Raw genomic sequence first — 17,096 nt, 5'->3', positions numbered from 1 at the left:
ACTCCTTTGTTCCTTACCATGGCCCGAGGTGGTTTCTTCTGATTTAACTTACTTGACAGTCTCAGAAGGTCCCCCATTTGATTGTCTACACGCCCAGGCAAATCGCAAGCCTTCCTCCAATTGCGTAGCCTCCTACTGCTTCCCACTCCCAGTCTCTGAGACAAGAGTGGGCACGAATCCGTTTTTACAAACACCTTGATTGGCCTCGACTGGTCGCCAAATCCACCTTCACGATGCATTTCACAGAGCAAGAAACCGCGAACGTGAAGTCATGGGTGGTTAAGAAATTGGAGGACATGTGAGTGCATCTCGGTGGCTGCCCAATCTAATATCGCAAGAGCATGTAATGGCTGACTGTTATGCGCAACGACATACAGCTCTGACGCAGACTCTGATGTCCTTGCGGACTACGTCCTCGCGCTCATCAGCTCTGATGCGCCGGACGAAGAAATCCGCCAGATCTCCATCGACAACCTGGAGGATTTTTTGCGCGAACGTACGTCACCCACTACTACCCCTTCCTCAATCTCGACTATCGCTAACATCCAATTGAAATAGATACAAAGCCCTTTGTGGATGAGCTCTTCGCCTCTTTCGGCCCCAAGGACTCCCAGCCTGCTCCCACTTCTCAAATCCCCGCACAGCAACCCGCGCAGAACTTTCCCCAGCCTGGAAGCCAGCACCCATTCAACGCGCCCACAGGCCCCCGCAATGATTTCAATCGAAAGCGCACGTACCAAGAAGGATTCCAAGGCGAGCAAGACCTTGGAAATAACATGCAGCAGAACCGCGCCATCAAGACTCCGCGCCGCGGCCGCGGCGGCCGCGGTGACTGGAATGGTGGCGGTCATGGCCAGTCCTCCCAGCAGTTTCCTGGCCAGGCGCCTGGCTTCAACATGATGTCTGGGTTCCCTCCCTTCGACCCAAGTGACCCTATGGCAGCTATGATGATGCAGAGCATGCAGGGAATGGGGTTTCCTGGTATGCCTGGCATGCCGCCTATTGCTGGTCAGCCGGGCTCCGAGCAGATGGCGGGGCAGCCGTGTCCATTCTATGAACAGCAGGGCATATGCTACCTTGGTGGTGCTTGCCCTTACGCGCATGGCGAGGGTGCTGGCAAAGGTGACGGTAAGATACGCCTTGGATAATGTGATCACCCCCCCCAGAAGAAATCATTACTAACAACCTTGGACACAGAGTATGACCCCAAGACCGCATCTTTAGCCACCGACTCAAATCGGGACGGTGGTTCATTCCGCGGGGATAGAGGACGGGGCCGTGGCCGCGGGGGTAACAGTGGACGAGGACGCGGCCGGTCCGATTTCTCGTCTGCAGGACCAAATGAAGACCGCTCTATTACTACTATCGTGGTCGAGCAAATTCCTGATGACAAGTTTACGGAGGAGGCTGTGCGCGAATTTTTCTCACAGTTTGGCAACATCACAGAAGTTACATTGCAGGCCTACAAGAAGCTCGCGCTGGTCAAGTACGAGACTTATGCGGAGGCCAAGCAAGCGTGGTCTAGCCCGAAGGTTATCTTTGATAACCGCTTCGTCAAGGTCTACTGGTACAAGCCAAAGGACACGCACAAGAACGGCGAGCCCCAATCCGAGCCCCCCCGCATTTAACAAGGAAGAATTCCAAAAGCAGCAAGAAGAGAAGCAAAAGGCGCACGAGGAACGCTTGAAGAAGCGCCAAGAGACGGAAGAAGCTAAACAGGCCCTGGAACGTCAGCGTGAAGAACTCATCAAAAAACAGCAGGAAGAGAAGGCCCGTCTTCTCCAACGTCTCGGGAGCTCAGCGAGCAATGATGCTGGTGACGCCACTACAGGAACCGGCGAAGCCCCCGCGGATGAAAATGTGAGTGAAGAAACCAAGAAACTCCGCGCACAACTCGCTGCCCTCGAAGCCGAAGCCCAGACCCTTGGACTCGATCCGGCGAACTCTCCTCGCGGTGGCTTCCGTGGCCGTGGTGGCTTCCGTGCTCGAGGCGGCTTCCGTGGACGTGGCGGATTTGATCCTTCCTTCCGGGGAGGATATCGCGGACGAGGAGGATTTGCGCCTCGTGGCCGTGGCGGTGTCTTACGACTGGATAACCGGCCACGACGCATCAATGTACCTGGCGTCGAGCTCAACTCGGATAAAGATGAGGCACTGCGCCAGCATCTCATTGTACGTTTTATCCTACGGTCCCAGGCCGATCGCGTTGTTCATCTGTTGACTCGCTAACTATCTTTATTAGGGCCTCGGTGGCTATGAGTCTATCGAACCAAACCCTGACCAGCCCGGCTCTGTGATCGTGGCTTTCAAAGAGCGGTACCAGGCTGAGAAGTTTATGGTCAGTTCCTGGAAGAACCCAAATGCCGGGGATGCTCAGCTGTCCTGGATGCCTAACTTGCCTGCTGCGTCACCGACACCTACCTCGACGGAAGCGAAAACTGCGAATGGGAATGGACCGACTGTCGACCAAGATACAGTTATGGAGAGCGCACCTTCCTCTGCAACAGCATCTGCACCCGCACCTCCCAGTGCTGCTGCTAATGGGGCCGCGCCATCGGGCCCCAGCGAGCCGATGGATTATGATGTTGCTGAGGATGACGCCTGGTAGTGATTTCTTTTCCCCTTGTGTCCCGTTCATCTCTTTAGCTTGTACAGGCCAACTTCCGTCTACTAGGAATTTCAAAACGGATTCCTGTTGAATCCCCTCTATGTTCACCAATGACTTTTTTCCCCTAATGCTTTTCGTAGCGTGAGTGCGCGGTCCCGGGTTTATTCGCTTTCTCAGACACTCTGAGTTAGTTCTATCATATACCCATCCTGCAGAAACGTCAGCGACCCCCATTCGCCACAGACAAAGTTCAGCATGCTCACCGGATCAGCCACCATAGCAAACTTCTCAAAGAACCACGCATACTTCTCGTGAATTTCCCCAACTCCAACACCCCTCCCGGCCTCCCACTCACTCAAAGGGACGGTCTCCCTCGAACAAACACCGACATCCTTCAAGATCTCCACCCCGGCATCTCTCAATCGCTCCACAGCCGCCTGCACATCCGGCACTGAGAACCCCAAATGCGCAAAGCCCAGATTCGGCGGAACATTGCCCGTCGACGTCCCACCTTCCCTTGAAGCCCCCTCCTTCTCCGTCCCATGGATATGGAAGAGCTCTAACAGCCCGTTCGTCCGCATCAACACAGGAATCTGACCAGTCGTATATGGGCGAGGCTGCTGCCACAGCGTGGACAGACTGTGCTTCTGTCAAGGCGAGCATAAGAGCTAACGAGCCTCCGACTTGTGAGCCAAAGATCCCGAGCTTTGATGGCTTTAGGTGAGTTTGGACCCAATCGAATCCGGCGAGAGTATCATACACTAGTGTAGGAAATTGATAGAGCTTGGGTTCTCTTGTATGTATAGACAAGGGCTGCGTAAGATCCTAGGGTCTTTTTAAAACAGGTGAAGATTTATCTAATCTTTCTAGGTGATAGTTAATAGTTATCATGGTTGTAGATACTCGAATAGCTAAATATTATATAAAACTTAGATAGCTAACTAGTTTTTTATCTATCCAATCTAGATATTTATTATCACGGGCCAGGGCCCGGTGTTGATCACGTAGGACACGTGACCTTGGCGTACTAATAGCGGAGGACCGGCGCATTGAACTCCTTAAGTTTATCGAACACAGTTCGTGGCCTAGTATAGATTGAATCAAGTCTTACTTTAGCCCTTCACAATCACCGCCAGACTTGCTAGGTAAGATGAAGATACATTGTACTAAACCTACGAAGCTACTAGCTATCGAAGAGGGAAACTCGTAACGTTGCTGGGCCACGGCTATCGCATCAAACAATAGAGCTAATCACATTAAACAATAGAGCTAATCACATTAAACAATAGAGCTAATCGCATTAAACAATAGAGCTAATCGCATTAAACAATAGAGCTAATCGCATTAAACAATAGAGCTAATCGCATTAAACAATAGAGCTAATCGCATTAAACAATAGAGCTAATCTTCTCAATAAGAATAAAGAGGGACTAATGTCCAATCTTCTTGAGTGCCTCCAAGAAAGCACGTAGATTCCTCCTTACCCCCTCATCATTAGCGATTTGATGCCCCTTCCATGCCTTGTAGATATTTTGGTACCACCCCTTTTTCATGTCGGCCATAGCCTTCACCTGCCCCTCGATTTCCTCCCAGGACTTATATGTGTCCACCAGAGCAAGTGTAAGGTACTGTAGAGGCTTGGAATACGGTCGGCGAATCCCAATGGGAGTTGTATTGATGTCGCGCGAGATAAGCAATGACCATGTTTTCAGCGCCAACTGATTTTCGAGTGGGGTTTTAATTATATGCTCTCGGTCCTCTGGGTCCATATCGAAGATCGACTGAAATTTGAGCCCCATTTGTTCTCGCAAGTAATCGGCCTCGTACATAGCTCCGAGTCTATACGCGGTGATTTCCGTCAATTCATGCACCTTTTCTTTTGGGTAGCTGGCTCCATTAAGAACTTGTTTCAGACAGTTATGCAAGCCGATATTCGGAGCGGCATTGTCAGCACCAGGGTTGGAGGCAAAGTACTCTTGGGCGAGATACTGAAGACGTTTGAGCCGCCGTCCGCCAGCTCTAGCCACCTCGCTACTTGCCGCGCATGTCGATGGGGGAACCTGACGCAGGGACTGCCATTTTTCGTTGTATGACATAAGGGGCAAACCGAGGCGAGGCTGATAGCTTGTCTCCCATTCATCGTTTTCCGCAGAGAAGTGGATTTGCTGCCTGTCGCCGAGTAATCCCATCCCTTTCACACAGTCATATATAGACTTCGCGAGTTGTATGTATGTCGGGTGCTCGAACCTCTCCTGAATGTCATCTTCAGCATCTACCAGGCAGCGTAGTATTGCTGATGCGGCCAAGCTACCGCTGGCTTGTCCAATACTTCCGCTGAGGGGCCACGATGAGGATTTGCTGCGTGGACCAGCTGCTGCGATTGCTGTGACATTAAGCTGTTGCTGTCTGATGTCGGGGATCACTAGCCAACCGCCGGAGTAACATGAGGTGGTAAACAAGGTCACTTGAGGCCTGTTTCGAATCACTCGGCGCAAGTCTCCTATACGAAGTATTGACCCTCCAACCTCAACATCATACTTCGGGGTTCCGTGGCCGAATATGAACAGGACAAGATGCTCTTGAAGACGGGATGCTTCAGCAACTTGCTCTTGTAGAGTGCTCAGGTATCGCTCGAGGAGGATGTTTCTCGGCACAACCCGCAAATTTCCAGCCTGATAAATACCCGCGAGTCTCTGACTGTCAAGCACCGCCCGACGGTCTCCTTGTGAATCGCCATGAAGATATTCCTTGTACTTGGAGACGAGTCTTTCGGGGTCTTCACATGTCAACCAGATCTGGTTAGGCGCTGGCGGCACTCATACGGTTAGCAGAGAACGAATGACAGCAGGACCAGGGCAGACTCACGTTGAGGGAATGCAGGGGCCAAGAGATAATGGAAAAGGTAGAAGTCGGACACAAACCATCCATCTTCCTTTGGGCTAGCTTGATCGTTTATGTCGGTTGTGCCAAGTAGAGCTAGGATGCGATGGCGGGGGGGGAGGTCCGGAGGACTATGCGTGAGAAACTCGCGCCCATCGAGCTCCCCCTTAGTCCCGTTCTGGCGGCCTATGACGTTGAAATCGGGAAATTCAGCCGGGCGGATAGTGGCCATTGCGACACGTAGTCCTGGTTGGATGGAAATAGAAGTGGTGGGGGCTGCAATGTGATGACTTGTGGGTCAGGTGAAGTTGCAATGATTCGATGTCATTCCACCGGCAGGGGAATGGCTACAGACACGGCACGTGTTGGAGCATGCAGGAAGAAAGGGGTCTGTAAAATACGGTATGGATTGGAAAAATATGAAACTCTGGAAGTTCTAAAATTACAGGCACCGCATATTTAGTTAACGTGGTCCACCACCGAGCTACGCACACCGCCGAGCTACGCACCCCCACCCGAACCTCCGACGCGTTGCGTTTTTTCTACCTTCAACCATCCATCATGCCTCCAAAACACGCTCAAATTCAACCAAATTTAGAGGGTAAACTCGCTCTCGCCGTTGAAGCTATTCGGAACAAAAATATTGCCTCTATACGCGAAGCTGCTCGTGTTTATGAGGTCTCGGAGGCTACGATCACAAGATGATCGCGTCCACAACTTACTATCGAGTAATAGGAAATCCACCTCACCCAAGCCTGACGCCAGCGTCTCCCGCAAGTCTCCCACCCGCAGCTCAATAACCCCAGAGATCTCCTCTCCTGCCTGGGCCCAGTTCGACCGTGCCGCTGCGGCTTTGGTCTCTTCTTTCTCCGTCGCGACAACCAGGCCTTTGGTCGAGCCGGTAGCATTCTGGGCCGCGGCGAGGGCAAGATATATCGTGCTGACGCCGAAACTGGTCCCAGCTTCTACGATACGAGTTGCACCGGTGCCGCGCAGCAAGTGGTAAATCAGTTCGCATTTGTCCTGGTCTAGGGCGATATACTTGTCGCGCATTATGGCATCGAAGGTTTTGTCGGATTCGCCGCGGATCTGATTCCAATCCAGCTTTGACTCTTGGTCTAGGGACGCTGAATGGAGGTGACTCAATAGACCGAGGAGCTCCGGGGATGCCGTGAGTGGGGTGGGAGGAGCCATAGAGGGGATTTCCGATGTTTAGAGTGTACGTGAGAATCCAATGAAATTGGGAAGGAATGATATGTAGCTCGAGGAAAATATGGCGATCAGTCCCATGGGGGGGACGACTCGGAATACGAGGAGAGTCTAACTGGAATGGACGTAGTACAGAGTGGCCTGACAACTGTACCCCGCTCGGATAGACGCAGGGTTCTTGCCGCGTCCGATCAGGATCTTATCAGATCTAGATTATCGTAGCTAGTCCTATCCAGATCCGCACTCCCGGGACAAATCTAGACGGATCCTTCAAGCATCTTGCTCCATGAGATCTGCATAGCTACTCAGAGACCTCCCAATAAGATTCACCATCTCCCAGATATAATCCGCCGTGAACAGACGGGCCCAAAGCCGTGCAACGGCCGCACTTAGCCGGGTATTAGTCGCCAGCAGCCACTCTCTTGAGTCGCCATGCTGAACCTCCATCACCATCTCCAGGACAAAGTCACGGAGACGAATCTCTTGTTCTGTCAGGGGCGGGTCTGGATTGGGTCCAGTGACAGCCTCGAGCCATTTGGCCAGCACCACAGCGCATTCGAGTGAGCACAACGCGTGTTGGATGGACCAAAGCGCCACCTGTGAGTGCGCGACATACCCAATGCCCAGTTTGACAGGGGTACTCAGCGCGTGTGCGCAATGGAGGGCAGCGCGGGTCAGACGGTCTCCGCGTTCTACGGAAAGGTTATCCTTCAGGCTCGTAGCAATCTGCACGGGGTCCCAGGTCTGGAGTTTGCGTGTTGAGCCGCAATCGGCGTTCAGCCGGATATAAGCCAACCGCAGCAAAGCGGCAGAAGTAAACGATAATGGGCCGTGAGGGCTCAGCGGATCGACCGAGGATTCCTGATTACGCTCCCAGCACTGACACCATCGTTCGAGGGCCTGTTCGAAGAGGGCCAGCTCGGGCGCAGAGGCGATTGATGAGCCAGGCCGGTTATAGCGAGCGAGCGTGAGCCGGCTCGCTTTGGTCATGACCCAGATATCTTGCAGAAGTGCATGGATCAAGATGTACCCTCCCAGAGATGAGACGCGCATCATGTCGCTGTGAGGGTCGAAAAGTGCGGACAAAGCGTCTTGGAACTTCGGCTCCGGGGGGTGCTTCGCTACGGGCCGCTTGCCACAGGTCAGGTCGGGGAGCTTCCCATTCCTGCTCGGGGCAGGGAAGCTCCATAGTGATCTCCTCGGTCAGGACGACGGGTGGAAGGTCGAAAACAATGGTGTGAATATTGAAAAATCCGAAGACGACCAGCTTAGTCCGCTTGACTGATTCATAGTGGACCCAACTAGCCCAGGTCCCATCGTATTCGGGTAATCGATTGATCCCGCCTTTGCGGAGAAATGCACCCATTGTGCTTCGCATAGAGAGCGCTTCGTAGTATGGTGGATTGTCTAAGAACCAGGAGGAAACTGCTATGAGAAACAAAAGAGACTGAAGGCTCTCTAGCATGCTTTTATCATTCGATGCATCCCCTGCAAGGAGTGAGCCCGTCAAGAACTGCCGACGAACATGCTCGAGAGTGACGGGCTTGGCGATTTGATATAGTCGCATACTGGTATCTGGTTCGCGGCAGTAGCGCGCGCCTAGAGCGGCCATTGAAAGGAAAAGAGGGGGTTTCATGGCCTCGATGTTGAAAGTGGGTTTATGCAGGATCGGATAGTGGTCGTGAAACCCCGTGAAATAGCCGGTGATGCATCTGGATAATGCATGACGGGAGGGCAGAGATGGGTTTGGAACAACATTGGAATACCCTTTCAACTGGTATAGGAGGTTTTCCCGACACTGGGCGGTGACAGGAATGAAGCCAGTTGGTTGACGCCACTTGCTCGCAGTCTGATACCCCTCCGGTTGGAGAGAAGGCAGGTGGGCGCCATGCCGGGGGAGGATGGAGCTGGAGGGATTAGAAGATGTCTCCGTGGGTGGTCCTTTGTCGGACGTCAACTCATATTCTGGAACGGGGTCAAATTGTAGTGGAAACAGCGGTAGTGGTTGGAACGTTGGTGAGAATGGGTGGCTCGGCAGCGGGATGGAATCAAGAAAGGAGGTGAAGTCGTTGCGATCCAAATGCCCCGTCGGTGCGTCAGTAGACACAGTATCCGAAGGGATCCCGCTCAAGGAATAAGGGAAGCCAGTGCCGGGGGTAGGAGTGGTTGGACCAGCTGATGGAGTTTCTGGATGATGCTGCACCGATAATCCATCGTTCAGTACATGACCTGCTGTAGGGCGGCGATTGGATTGCCCACGGTCAGTAACGACTGACGCTAAGGTTTCCAAGCCGTCCACGCCCGTCCTCGTGGACGCGGGCGATCGGACGAGATGGCCCGTAGGGCTAGGTTCGGGCTGATGAGCTATTCGCTGATGGCGTCCAAGCAGATCCCTGAATTGGAGATTTAGTGGAGACAACAAGAAGATCTTCCCATTGTAACTTACTTGCGTGTAAAGGCTTTGGGGCATTGGACACAGATATACGGCTTCTCTTTGGTGTCTGTTTAGGCGGGTTAGTCGAAAATTGTAGCGGCGTGGCTACACGAGACGAAACAGAATCCATACGCGAGCGGTCATGTCGTTGGAGGTGTTCTAGACGCGCGAAAGCCCTGGGGCATCGCTGACATTGAAAGGTCTTGGTGGTCATGGCTCACACTGTGTACCGATTGCAGTGGTCAGACGCGTTGATTTGGGGAAAGGCGCTTGGCCCTTCATACGCGGCTCTGCAACTAGAAAGTCACACAGATCTCCTGTGTAAAGATCGCTAGATCAGTGCATAGAACTGAGGAGCCGCTAGATTACATCATGTAAAAGCCCTTGAGCGCCATCCGCTCAGAGGCGTGAATTGTAGCAGCAGATTCTTCTCCAAATCGGAGACGGTGAAAGGTGGGGAACGGCCCTTGTGGATTCGGTGGAGCTGTTGACTAATGGCGCAAATAGAATGGAGAAAAGCGCAGATGCCGGGTACATTGCCGGATGCAAGGCAAGTTTACTTGTTTCGGTCGCGCTGCTCGCTTAACCGAGGGAAAGTGAATTGGAGATGGCAAATGATGCAGGAGTCATTGTGAAGCCGGACCCCAGGAGCGTCTGATTCATTAGCTGCCAGAGTTTGATAGTTCTGTCTGAAGAGGTTCGGGACAAGCTTATCAAGGCCCATCTTCCCGCCTAATCCACTTTATGACTCCCTTTTTGACGGATTCGGAGGGGATTTCCACTTCTCCAATTTCTCTTCACGGGTTTTCACGAATGAGTCGAAGGCCCACACGCTTATAAGGCTAAGGGCCTGGCCTATGAATGTCAATCCCCGTGCTCAAAACTGAGGAGATTCGGCCAAAGGACCGATAGACATAGGGCCTATTCCCTATTAACAAGCACCTAACACTTCTACGGCGACTCAGGGCTTCCTTAAACCTGGGCTGGAAGTCATGGAAAAACGAGAACAAAGCCCGTCCCTGGTTGAGCCCCAGGAGATTGAATATCGCTATCTCGAACTGGAAACATTGCTCCCCACGCCCAGCATCACGCTGCCTCCCTCGGCGGGACAATCGGCGCCACCAGAGGCTCCAGACCTAAGGAAATACACTTCGCCCTTTTTGTGGCCGAAATGGCGCAAAACCATGATGACCAGCATTGCGTGTACCGTCACTGCACTCGCCGGTTACTCGGCGGGCGAAGGAAGCCCGGCGTCTAAGGTGCTGTGCGCCAAATGGGGTATCAGTAATGTCGTCTATAATCTGAACATCACGATCTTCTGTATTGGATTTGCCCTCGCACCCATGTTCCTGGCGCCCTTCTCCGAAATCAACGGCCGTCGGCCAATCTTCGTCGCTAGTGGCGTCTTGTTTGTCGGTAAGGACGCAGTCGATTCGACCTAGAGAAACTTCCTCGTAAAAAAACTAATCGCTGAACAGCCTGCTTGATTGCATGTGGAGGGACTCATGTATTTGCTGGGTACCTTATCGCCCGCTTCTTCCAAGGTGTTGGCGCCTGTAAGTCTTGATCTCCTGGCAGCTTTCCCGGTTCTCCATCGCTGAGGGTCATTGTCTAGCTACCTTCTCGACCATGGTTGGCGGTGTCATCAGTGACATATACCACGCGGAAGATCGCAATACTCCCATGTCGCTCTTCTCTGGCGCCGCTCTCTTCGGAACTGGCCTGGCGCCCATGATCGCCGGTGCGATCGTGTCGCACACGACGTGGCGCTGGATCTACTACTCGCACGCAATTGCCTCCGCCATCTTCGTTGTGATTATCTATTTCTTCTTTGACGAGACTCGTGGTAGCGTCCTGCTAAGTCGCAAAGCTAAGGCTCTCAATACCTATTATGAAAAACTCGAAGAAGCTGGTCACTTCGGGGTCATCATCGCCGCGGAAGATTCCGATAAGAAGTCTGTCCGACGGATTCGCTGGAAGGTGAAGAGTGATGAGCAGAGAGATTCCTTGTTGCACATGGTGCAAATCTCGCTGTATCGGCCCGTCCGTAAGTCCATCGGCAGCTCGACCCATCCCGTGAGAGACTGTGCTAATAAAACCTGCAGATATGCTTTTTACCGAGCCCGTGGTTTTCTTCTTCTCCCTTTGGGTATCCTTCAGTTGGGCGACCTTGTACCTCCAGTTTGGCTCTGTTCCGCTCGTCTTCGAAACGAGTTACAACTTCGACTTGGAACAAGTGGGCGCTGTGTTTACTTGTAAGCCGAATCATTCTCAATAGCGGTAGATAGCCTACGCAAGCACCGCTAACAACGTGAAACAGCCATGGTCGTCGGTGTGATCATCATCACTCTGCTCAGTATCTGGCAAGACAAACTTGCCCGAAAATACAAGCTGTTCAGCGACGCTCCGGAGAGCCGCCTGTACTTTGCCTGTGGAGCCTCCGTCCTGCTTCCTATCGGTCTATTCTGGTTTGGTTGGACATCCTATCCCTCCATCCACTGGATTTCTCCAGCTCTGGCGGTGGGCTGTGCTACCATGGGCATTTTCTCTGTCTACCTTGCGACCTTCAACTACCTGGCGGATACGTACCACCGGTTCGCTAGCTCGGCGATTGCGGCTCAATCTTGCTGTACGGCGATCTCTCTTTCCAGTTCAATGTGTCCTTACTAATGTTTCATAGGCCGGAACCTGCTTGGTGGTGTATTTCCTCTGGTCACGGCCGCTATGTTCACGAATCTAGGCTATCCCGCGGCATCAAGCATCTTGGGCGGAATAGTAAGTCTTGCATCTTACCCTGCGTATGGGCACGCGCTAATATGGTCTCACAGGGTACGGCTCTGACTCTAGTTCCCTGGGTTTTAGCGTTCTTTGGCTCGAGGATCCGGGCAAGAAGTAAGATGGCTAGTGTAAGTCTGCCTGGCATGGTGTCCAGCCCTGTATTCAATAGCTCGTACTGACCCTAATTAGGAACTTGCTCGATGAACGGGACCGACCACAAAAAGTCGGACTCACAACCAAAACGCATAATAGTATAATATGGATAGACTAATGTTCATACGCTCTGCATGGAAGATGGACGCATGGCCGTTACAGGTCCGAAACGAGGCTTGCATTGAAAATGAAACGAATTCTAAAAATGATTCCTGTCCCAGTCTTGAGTCATAAAGACAAGTATATTATAGACCGCACTCTATGATCGGTGCACTTGCACTGGATATACATTAGTAACGCAGCTATATGCGTTATGCCAAAGGGCATGGGGGATCGCTGATCGCTCGTATCGTTCGCGGCATGGCGCTATCTAAGGGGATAAATAAAATGCGAAATGATCCAAAAATGCATCCATAAAATGAAATAAGACAATTATCTCGGTGGTGCATGATTCCTCGAGGATGGCGGCATATAAGCTCTATGACGATGCGAGGCATACCGCGTATCATCTTCGCTATCGCTGTCCATTTGGTCCAAGATACGATCAATTGCATCTCCTGCGTCCGCCTCGAGACCCAACCCAGCGGGTCTCAGCTCGAAGCTGCGACCGTTGAGGGATCTGTCACTTTGCGAACTTTGGCTCTGGTCGGCCGGTCCTCCATGTCCGTTCGAGAAGAGGGATTCATTCAAGCTGGCTTGGGTCGCTGCAGGCTGCAGGTCCCGAGGGCTTGAGCGGTAGCCTGAATTCTCTGGACTGGACATGAAAATGAGAGTCTCTATGGCGTCTTGTTCCATGGAGGTGTTTTGGGTGTGTGATTTGAAGAATTCATGCTGTGCTGACAATGTCATGCGAGAAGATGGCGGAATACGTGGAGTCCCCGTTCCGAGGACCGGTGATGATAATCTGGCTAATGAAGGCTCTTGATGCGAATGGTGTCGGCGGTGGCGAGCATATGGGCTATAATCATGATGTTTGGCAACAGTATTGGGGTTGGGCCGTCGTCGGTTAGTATCGCCATTTGATGGAACGATGTCAACCGGGGGCGCTAATTTAGGAATATTCGTGAGTCTGCTGGATGACATGGTGGACTGAGATCTTTGATGAGAAAGGTGAGGGCGAGCATGAGTCGTTGGTTGTGGTGATTGCAAATAAGGCGATGGCTTCAGACCTGGCGTTGATGCGGCGCTGGGAGTCTCTGATACTAACTTTTCTAATTCACGAATAGCATCCTGGGTTTTGGTATCACGCGTTTGCCGAGACTTCTCAATCTTGGCTGCTGCATATGATAGTCGCGTGCGGATATGGACCGATAACTTTGGATGTGTCAACATCACCAACAATTGATTGTTAGGAAGGCGCTCATTACCTGCGCGATTCTACTTCCATGGGCAGACGCCCCAATGGTTTTTGAGCGACGCCTTTGAGCTCCGTTTTCAAGGGCATCAGGCGCAGCCAGGCCCGAAGACATTGGCTTGATATCGCCGGTTGCTGTTCTTTTATGTCCTGGTTTGAAGTGCGACTCATTACTGGATGGCAGATCTGAAGCCTCCGTGGATTGTAAGGGCGATAAAGACCAATTGCCTTCCTTCTTTATCCCTGCTGAAGCATTTATTGATCCATTTTCATCGATATGCGGAGGTACTTCGGAACGGGAATACGCCTTGGGTGTTTGGTCCTCTTCATTCGAGGTTTGGGAGTTTTCGATCTCCATAGAGCGGCTATCGTCATGCAAAGAGGACAAGGGAAGGCTTGAGAAGGAGTCTGTGACGGTGCTAGCGGACTGTAGTTCAGGACGACGGGGGTCAGCAGAGGTGTCGCTGCCGCGCTCAGACGACTCGACGCGACTGAGCGCATCGTCGCCCCTGTCAAAGATTCGCGCATTCAGCCCGTCAATTTGCAAGGACAGTGGCTGAGGTGACCGCGGAACCTGGACTGTCTCCGTTCGGCATGTCTCTCCTGAAAGTTGTGACATTGAAGGCCCCGAGCTCGCACCAACCTCCGCATAGGGCCCCCCACGGCTGGATGTCAGATGTTGGACGTCGTTCATTTTCAAGCAATGGGGCTATGGTGAATTCCAGGAGATACACAGAGAACACTGAGCGAATATCGGCCACGAGGACGCGACTGCGCTCTTAATGCGCGAGTACAAGAGCGCCCGAGAGTACCTAAACACGGGATGTAGGCTGCCTGGACCGGATTACTGCATGTGGAATCGGGACACCAGAGGATGTCTGAGGCGAGGAAACCCGGGAAAAGGCCGGCTCAATTATCGAGATCTCGTACGAGGATGAGGGGGTGTAGCACTCTCGGAGACGCTGCTTGGTAGCCCAACCTAGTGACGATCGACAAGCACGCGCAGGATTGAGCACGAGCGGGAAAAACGGGCAACTGGTAGGCGTCTATGGGGGCGGAGATGCAGGGCGTTGCACGTATTCTCGCAATCGGGACAAGATTATCTCCACTGTATGTCCGTACTTCATGAAGTAATGGAGATCTGCTCCGGAAAGCTGAGCGGAAGTCGAAAAAGCCGGCCTTTCCATCTGCGGCGACGCGTACGAGACACGGTCACGTGGAATAGTGCCACCCCCGGACGAGAAGACAGTCCTGTCGAAGTATGAAGGAATTTTGTCTTTGTTAATAGGGCATACCTGTCACAGACCTGGGGCTGTAAAGGAATGAAATTTGCTTCTTAATTCCTTGACATGGCTGGGAAATACTGTCTACAAGGGCCAATTTTCTGAGCGGAAAATATACCCGTCGATGATAAGGTTTGCAAAGTTTACGAGAAATGGGCGGAAATAGTCCAGGTATATCGACTTCCCTAAAATTTCTTATGCGTCCCTCTCTAGATTGTGTCTGTCGCTCGAAAGCCCTAACCAGCCTGCGCTCACAGGCAACCACTGAAGGGATAATTGCAGCAGCTGCTTTTGCCGCCTCCAGTGATGGAAACCCCGGTGAAAGTGAAATCAGAGCAGCTACCACTACCACACAGAATATAATAATCAGTGGCATCATCGGTAACGGTTCCAGTGACTTCGGTGAAAGTAATTCCGGCGATGCTGACCCCGTTGGTTGGGTCCCCAGAAGGACCGCCACTCTCATAGTCTTGTTGAATGTCGCGATAATCGGTAATACCGGACATGGTGAAGTTCTGATAGAAATGTTGCTAACGCTACCAGTAGTACCAGCATTACTCTTAATATAACAACCATTCTCGCTGTCGACCACTCGAGAGCTTTTGAATGTCACTCCATCGACAGTGTTGTTACTCTTGTCTCCAATTGAGCCGGTGCTTAGATCATGACCACCAGAGCAGTACAGGTTGTAACAGCCACCTCGACAGCGACGCTAGCCCCCGCAGAGATGATGACTTGTACCACGTGGTCTGCATTTCAAACTTCAAGGAATACGCTTGAAACGAAATTGTAGTCCGTATCAAGCGATACCTATAGGATGTACATTTCAGGCTGAGTGATGGAGCGAGATGATCACACGGAGGACTTCAAGTTTAACAAGGATCGAATTATGCTTGGACAGTCTGATGAGTAGCCCATTGGGACTTTATTAAACAGCCACTGTTCATCCCCGGACGTGAAAACTACCACAATCATGAGGATTGATCCGACAGTCCTTCGCATTAACCTCAGCACACCGTAAAGCTCACCCCATACCCATCAAGCTTGACCTTAGCGTACAGCCATAAATCGAACGCCGCCCCAATTCCATACTCAGAAACGATTAACATTAAGCTCGTTCAACACCATATTGCAGAACTCCTGATAGTAAGCAACTCCCTTGAAAGTACTGTGTGGTGAACGCAATCCAACAGTGTTCCATCCTCGGCACGAAGTCTGGCAATTCGCTGCTCCTTGGTTTCTTTGCGAATGATCTCGCCCAATGCGCCTAGTGTGTACTCCGGCTCTGGGCTTCGCTCTTCCGCGTCAGCACCCTTAAAAAAGCCATTGAAATTCCAGAACGAGGTGCCGCGTTGAATAGGTCGTGGGCGGTGCTGCCGCTGCCGCTGTAACTGTTTGACACCTTCGACATATAATTGGATATCGGCTACACACTGAAAGACTGTTTCGCGGAGAAATGCGATGCCTTGGTTTGAGCGAACGATTCTCGCTGCGTCGGCTGGTGAGATTTGAGAGGTGACGTTTTGCACTGCCGGCTTTTTCACCGAGCCTCGAGAAGAAAGGCGTCCTTTGATAGACAATGGAGACAGGGCTGCAGATAATTCGATAGCAGTGGAAAGGGCCGAATCGGACATGAGACTGTTTTGGTCGCTGCTCAGACCCCGGTTTGCTTCTGAGGCTGACATGACCCGCAGTGGCAGACGAGGAGGGCGGAAGCGAGAAGAATTCCGGGGTGTCATGAGAGTGTTTTCGTCATGAGATACCTCCATTGGTGGCGTGCTCTCATCGATAGCGATTTTGCCTGCCTTTTTCCGAATTCGTAAGGGAGACGGAACCAAGCGGTCGTTCATATCTGTGTCTTTCACTGTCTTTTTTGGAGCCTCGGGTGTTATGGTCAGTGGGGGCGAGAGCAGCTGCAGAGGCTCATAATATGGGCCTAGGTCGGGGTTTCTTTCCTTCGACCTGGTTCCAAGATTTGACCCATTGCTGACGAAATGATTGCTGATGGGAGTCATATGGTCATTGGTTTCATCCTTCATGGAGTCACCCCGGAAAACATTGAGCTCGTGCCGGGATCTCTTCTCCTTGCAGTACTTAGCCTGATCTTTGAGAATGTCTAGAGCTAAATCTCTTTGAGGCGTGAGTGGTGGAGTCTCAAGTCCAAAATCGATGGACAGACCCTCCGCCATATCCAGAATCGACGTGTTGATCAGACTGATCATCTTTGAAGGTAGATTATCCCGCGCAAGAATTGGTGAAGGTGATTCCCACATATTTGAGCCCCCTGCGTCATCCAAAGGCGAACTAGGACGCGACAGAGTTTCTTCAACAATAGGCAATCGTGGGAGAGGGACAGGCGAAGGGAGAGTGGCGCCACAATCGACATAGTTTTCCATA

The 17,096-nt window shown here is 52.0% G+C and overlaps 9 protein-coding genes across 9 annotated transcripts; 2 read left to right on the top strand and 7 right to left on the bottom strand.

Annotated features, from left to right (window-relative positions):
- Nucleotides 1-233: 233 nt before the first annotated feature.
- Nucleotides 234-2,608, top strand: N7468_007169 (CCCH zinc finger and RRM domain protein; the record flags this gene model as incomplete). Its single annotated transcript, XM_058476465.1, has 6 exons — nucleotides 234-298; nucleotides 378-496; nucleotides 559-1,128; nucleotides 1,198-1,567; nucleotides 1,614-2,172; nucleotides 2,243-2,608. The coding sequence occupies 6 exons, from the start codon at nucleotides 234-236 to the stop codon at nucleotides 2,606-2,608; spliced, it is 2,049 nt and encodes a 682-aa protein (XP_058329355.1).
- Nucleotides 2,609-2,781: 173 nt separating this feature from the next.
- On the bottom strand, nucleotides 2,782-3,189 carry N7468_007168 (putative lactoylglutathione lyase (Glo1); the record flags this gene model as incomplete). Its single annotated transcript, XM_058476464.1, has 1 exon — nucleotides 2,782-3,189. One exon carries the CDS (start codon nucleotides 3,187-3,189, stop codon nucleotides 2,782-2,784), a length of 408 nt encoding a protein of 135 aa, XP_058329354.1.
- Nucleotides 3,190-4,038: 849 nt separating this feature from the next.
- On the bottom strand, nucleotides 4,039-5,720 carry N7468_007167 (uncharacterized protein; the record flags this gene model as incomplete). Its single annotated transcript, XM_058476463.1, has 2 exons — nucleotides 4,039-5,423; nucleotides 5,474-5,720. The coding sequence occupies 2 exons, from the start codon at nucleotides 5,718-5,720 to the stop codon at nucleotides 4,039-4,041; spliced, it is 1,632 nt and encodes a 543-aa protein (XP_058329353.1).
- A 362-nt stretch (nucleotides 5,721-6,082) lies between these two features.
- Nucleotides 6,083-6,682, bottom strand: N7468_007166 (O-methyltransferase; the record flags this gene model as incomplete). The annotated part of the gene is made up of 1 exon (XM_058476462.1): nucleotides 6,083-6,682. The coding sequence occupies one exon, from the start codon at nucleotides 6,680-6,682 to the stop codon at nucleotides 6,083-6,085; it is 600 nt and encodes a 199-aa protein (XP_058329352.1).
- A 285-nt stretch (nucleotides 6,683-6,967) lies between these two features.
- Nucleotides 6,968-9,345, bottom strand: N7468_007165 (transcription factor domain-containing protein; the record flags this gene model as incomplete). Its single annotated transcript, XM_058476461.1, has 4 exons — nucleotides 6,968-7,788; nucleotides 7,823-9,090; nucleotides 9,144-9,198; nucleotides 9,264-9,345. 4 exons carry the CDS (start codon nucleotides 9,343-9,345, stop codon nucleotides 6,968-6,970), a joined length of 2,226 nt encoding a protein of 741 aa, XP_058329351.1.
- Nucleotides 9,346-10,123: 778 nt separating this feature from the next.
- Nucleotides 10,124-12,113, top strand: N7468_007164 (MFS transporter; the record flags this gene model as incomplete). The annotated part of the gene is made up of 8 exons (XM_058476460.1): nucleotides 10,124-10,547; nucleotides 10,610-10,687; nucleotides 10,747-11,178; nucleotides 11,237-11,386; nucleotides 11,452-11,760; nucleotides 11,812-11,906; nucleotides 11,960-12,037; nucleotides 12,099-12,113. 8 exons carry the CDS (start codon nucleotides 10,124-10,126, stop codon nucleotides 12,111-12,113), a joined length of 1,581 nt encoding a protein of 526 aa, XP_058329350.1.
- Nucleotides 12,114-12,494: 381 nt separating this feature from the next.
- Nucleotides 12,495-14,110, bottom strand: N7468_007163 (uncharacterized protein; the record flags this gene model as incomplete). The annotated part of the gene is made up of 2 exons (XM_058476459.1): nucleotides 12,495-13,376; nucleotides 13,430-14,110. 2 exons carry the CDS (start codon nucleotides 14,108-14,110, stop codon nucleotides 12,495-12,497), a joined length of 1,563 nt encoding a protein of 520 aa, XP_058329349.1.
- An 840-nt stretch (nucleotides 14,111-14,950) lies between these two features.
- Nucleotides 14,951-15,205, bottom strand: N7468_007162 (glycosyl hydrolases family 28-domain-containing protein; the record flags this gene model as incomplete). The annotated part of the gene is made up of 1 exon (XM_058476458.1): nucleotides 14,951-15,205. The coding sequence occupies one exon, from the start codon at nucleotides 15,203-15,205 to the stop codon at nucleotides 14,951-14,953; it is 255 nt and encodes an 84-aa protein (XP_058329348.1).
- A 612-nt stretch (nucleotides 15,206-15,817) lies between these two features.
- Nucleotides 15,818-17,095, bottom strand: N7468_007161 (uncharacterized protein; the record flags this gene model as incomplete). Its single annotated transcript, XM_058476457.1, has 1 exon — nucleotides 15,818-17,095. One exon carries the CDS (start codon nucleotides 17,093-17,095, stop codon nucleotides 15,818-15,820), a length of 1,278 nt encoding a protein of 425 aa, XP_058329347.1.
- Nucleotide 17,096: the final 1 nt, after the last annotated feature.

Source organism: Penicillium chermesinum, assembly GCF_028974085.1.
Source record: "Penicillium chermesinum strain IBT 19713 chromosome Unknown utg000005l:1.0-4115287.0:1.0-4118363.0, whole genome shotgun sequence".
NCBI classification, from domain to species: domain Eukaryota; kingdom Fungi; phylum Ascomycota; class Eurotiomycetes; order Eurotiales; family Aspergillaceae; genus Penicillium; species Penicillium chermesinum.
Note: the sequence above shows the minus strand (reverse complement) of the source record. Positions and strands in the feature narration are given on the sequence as shown.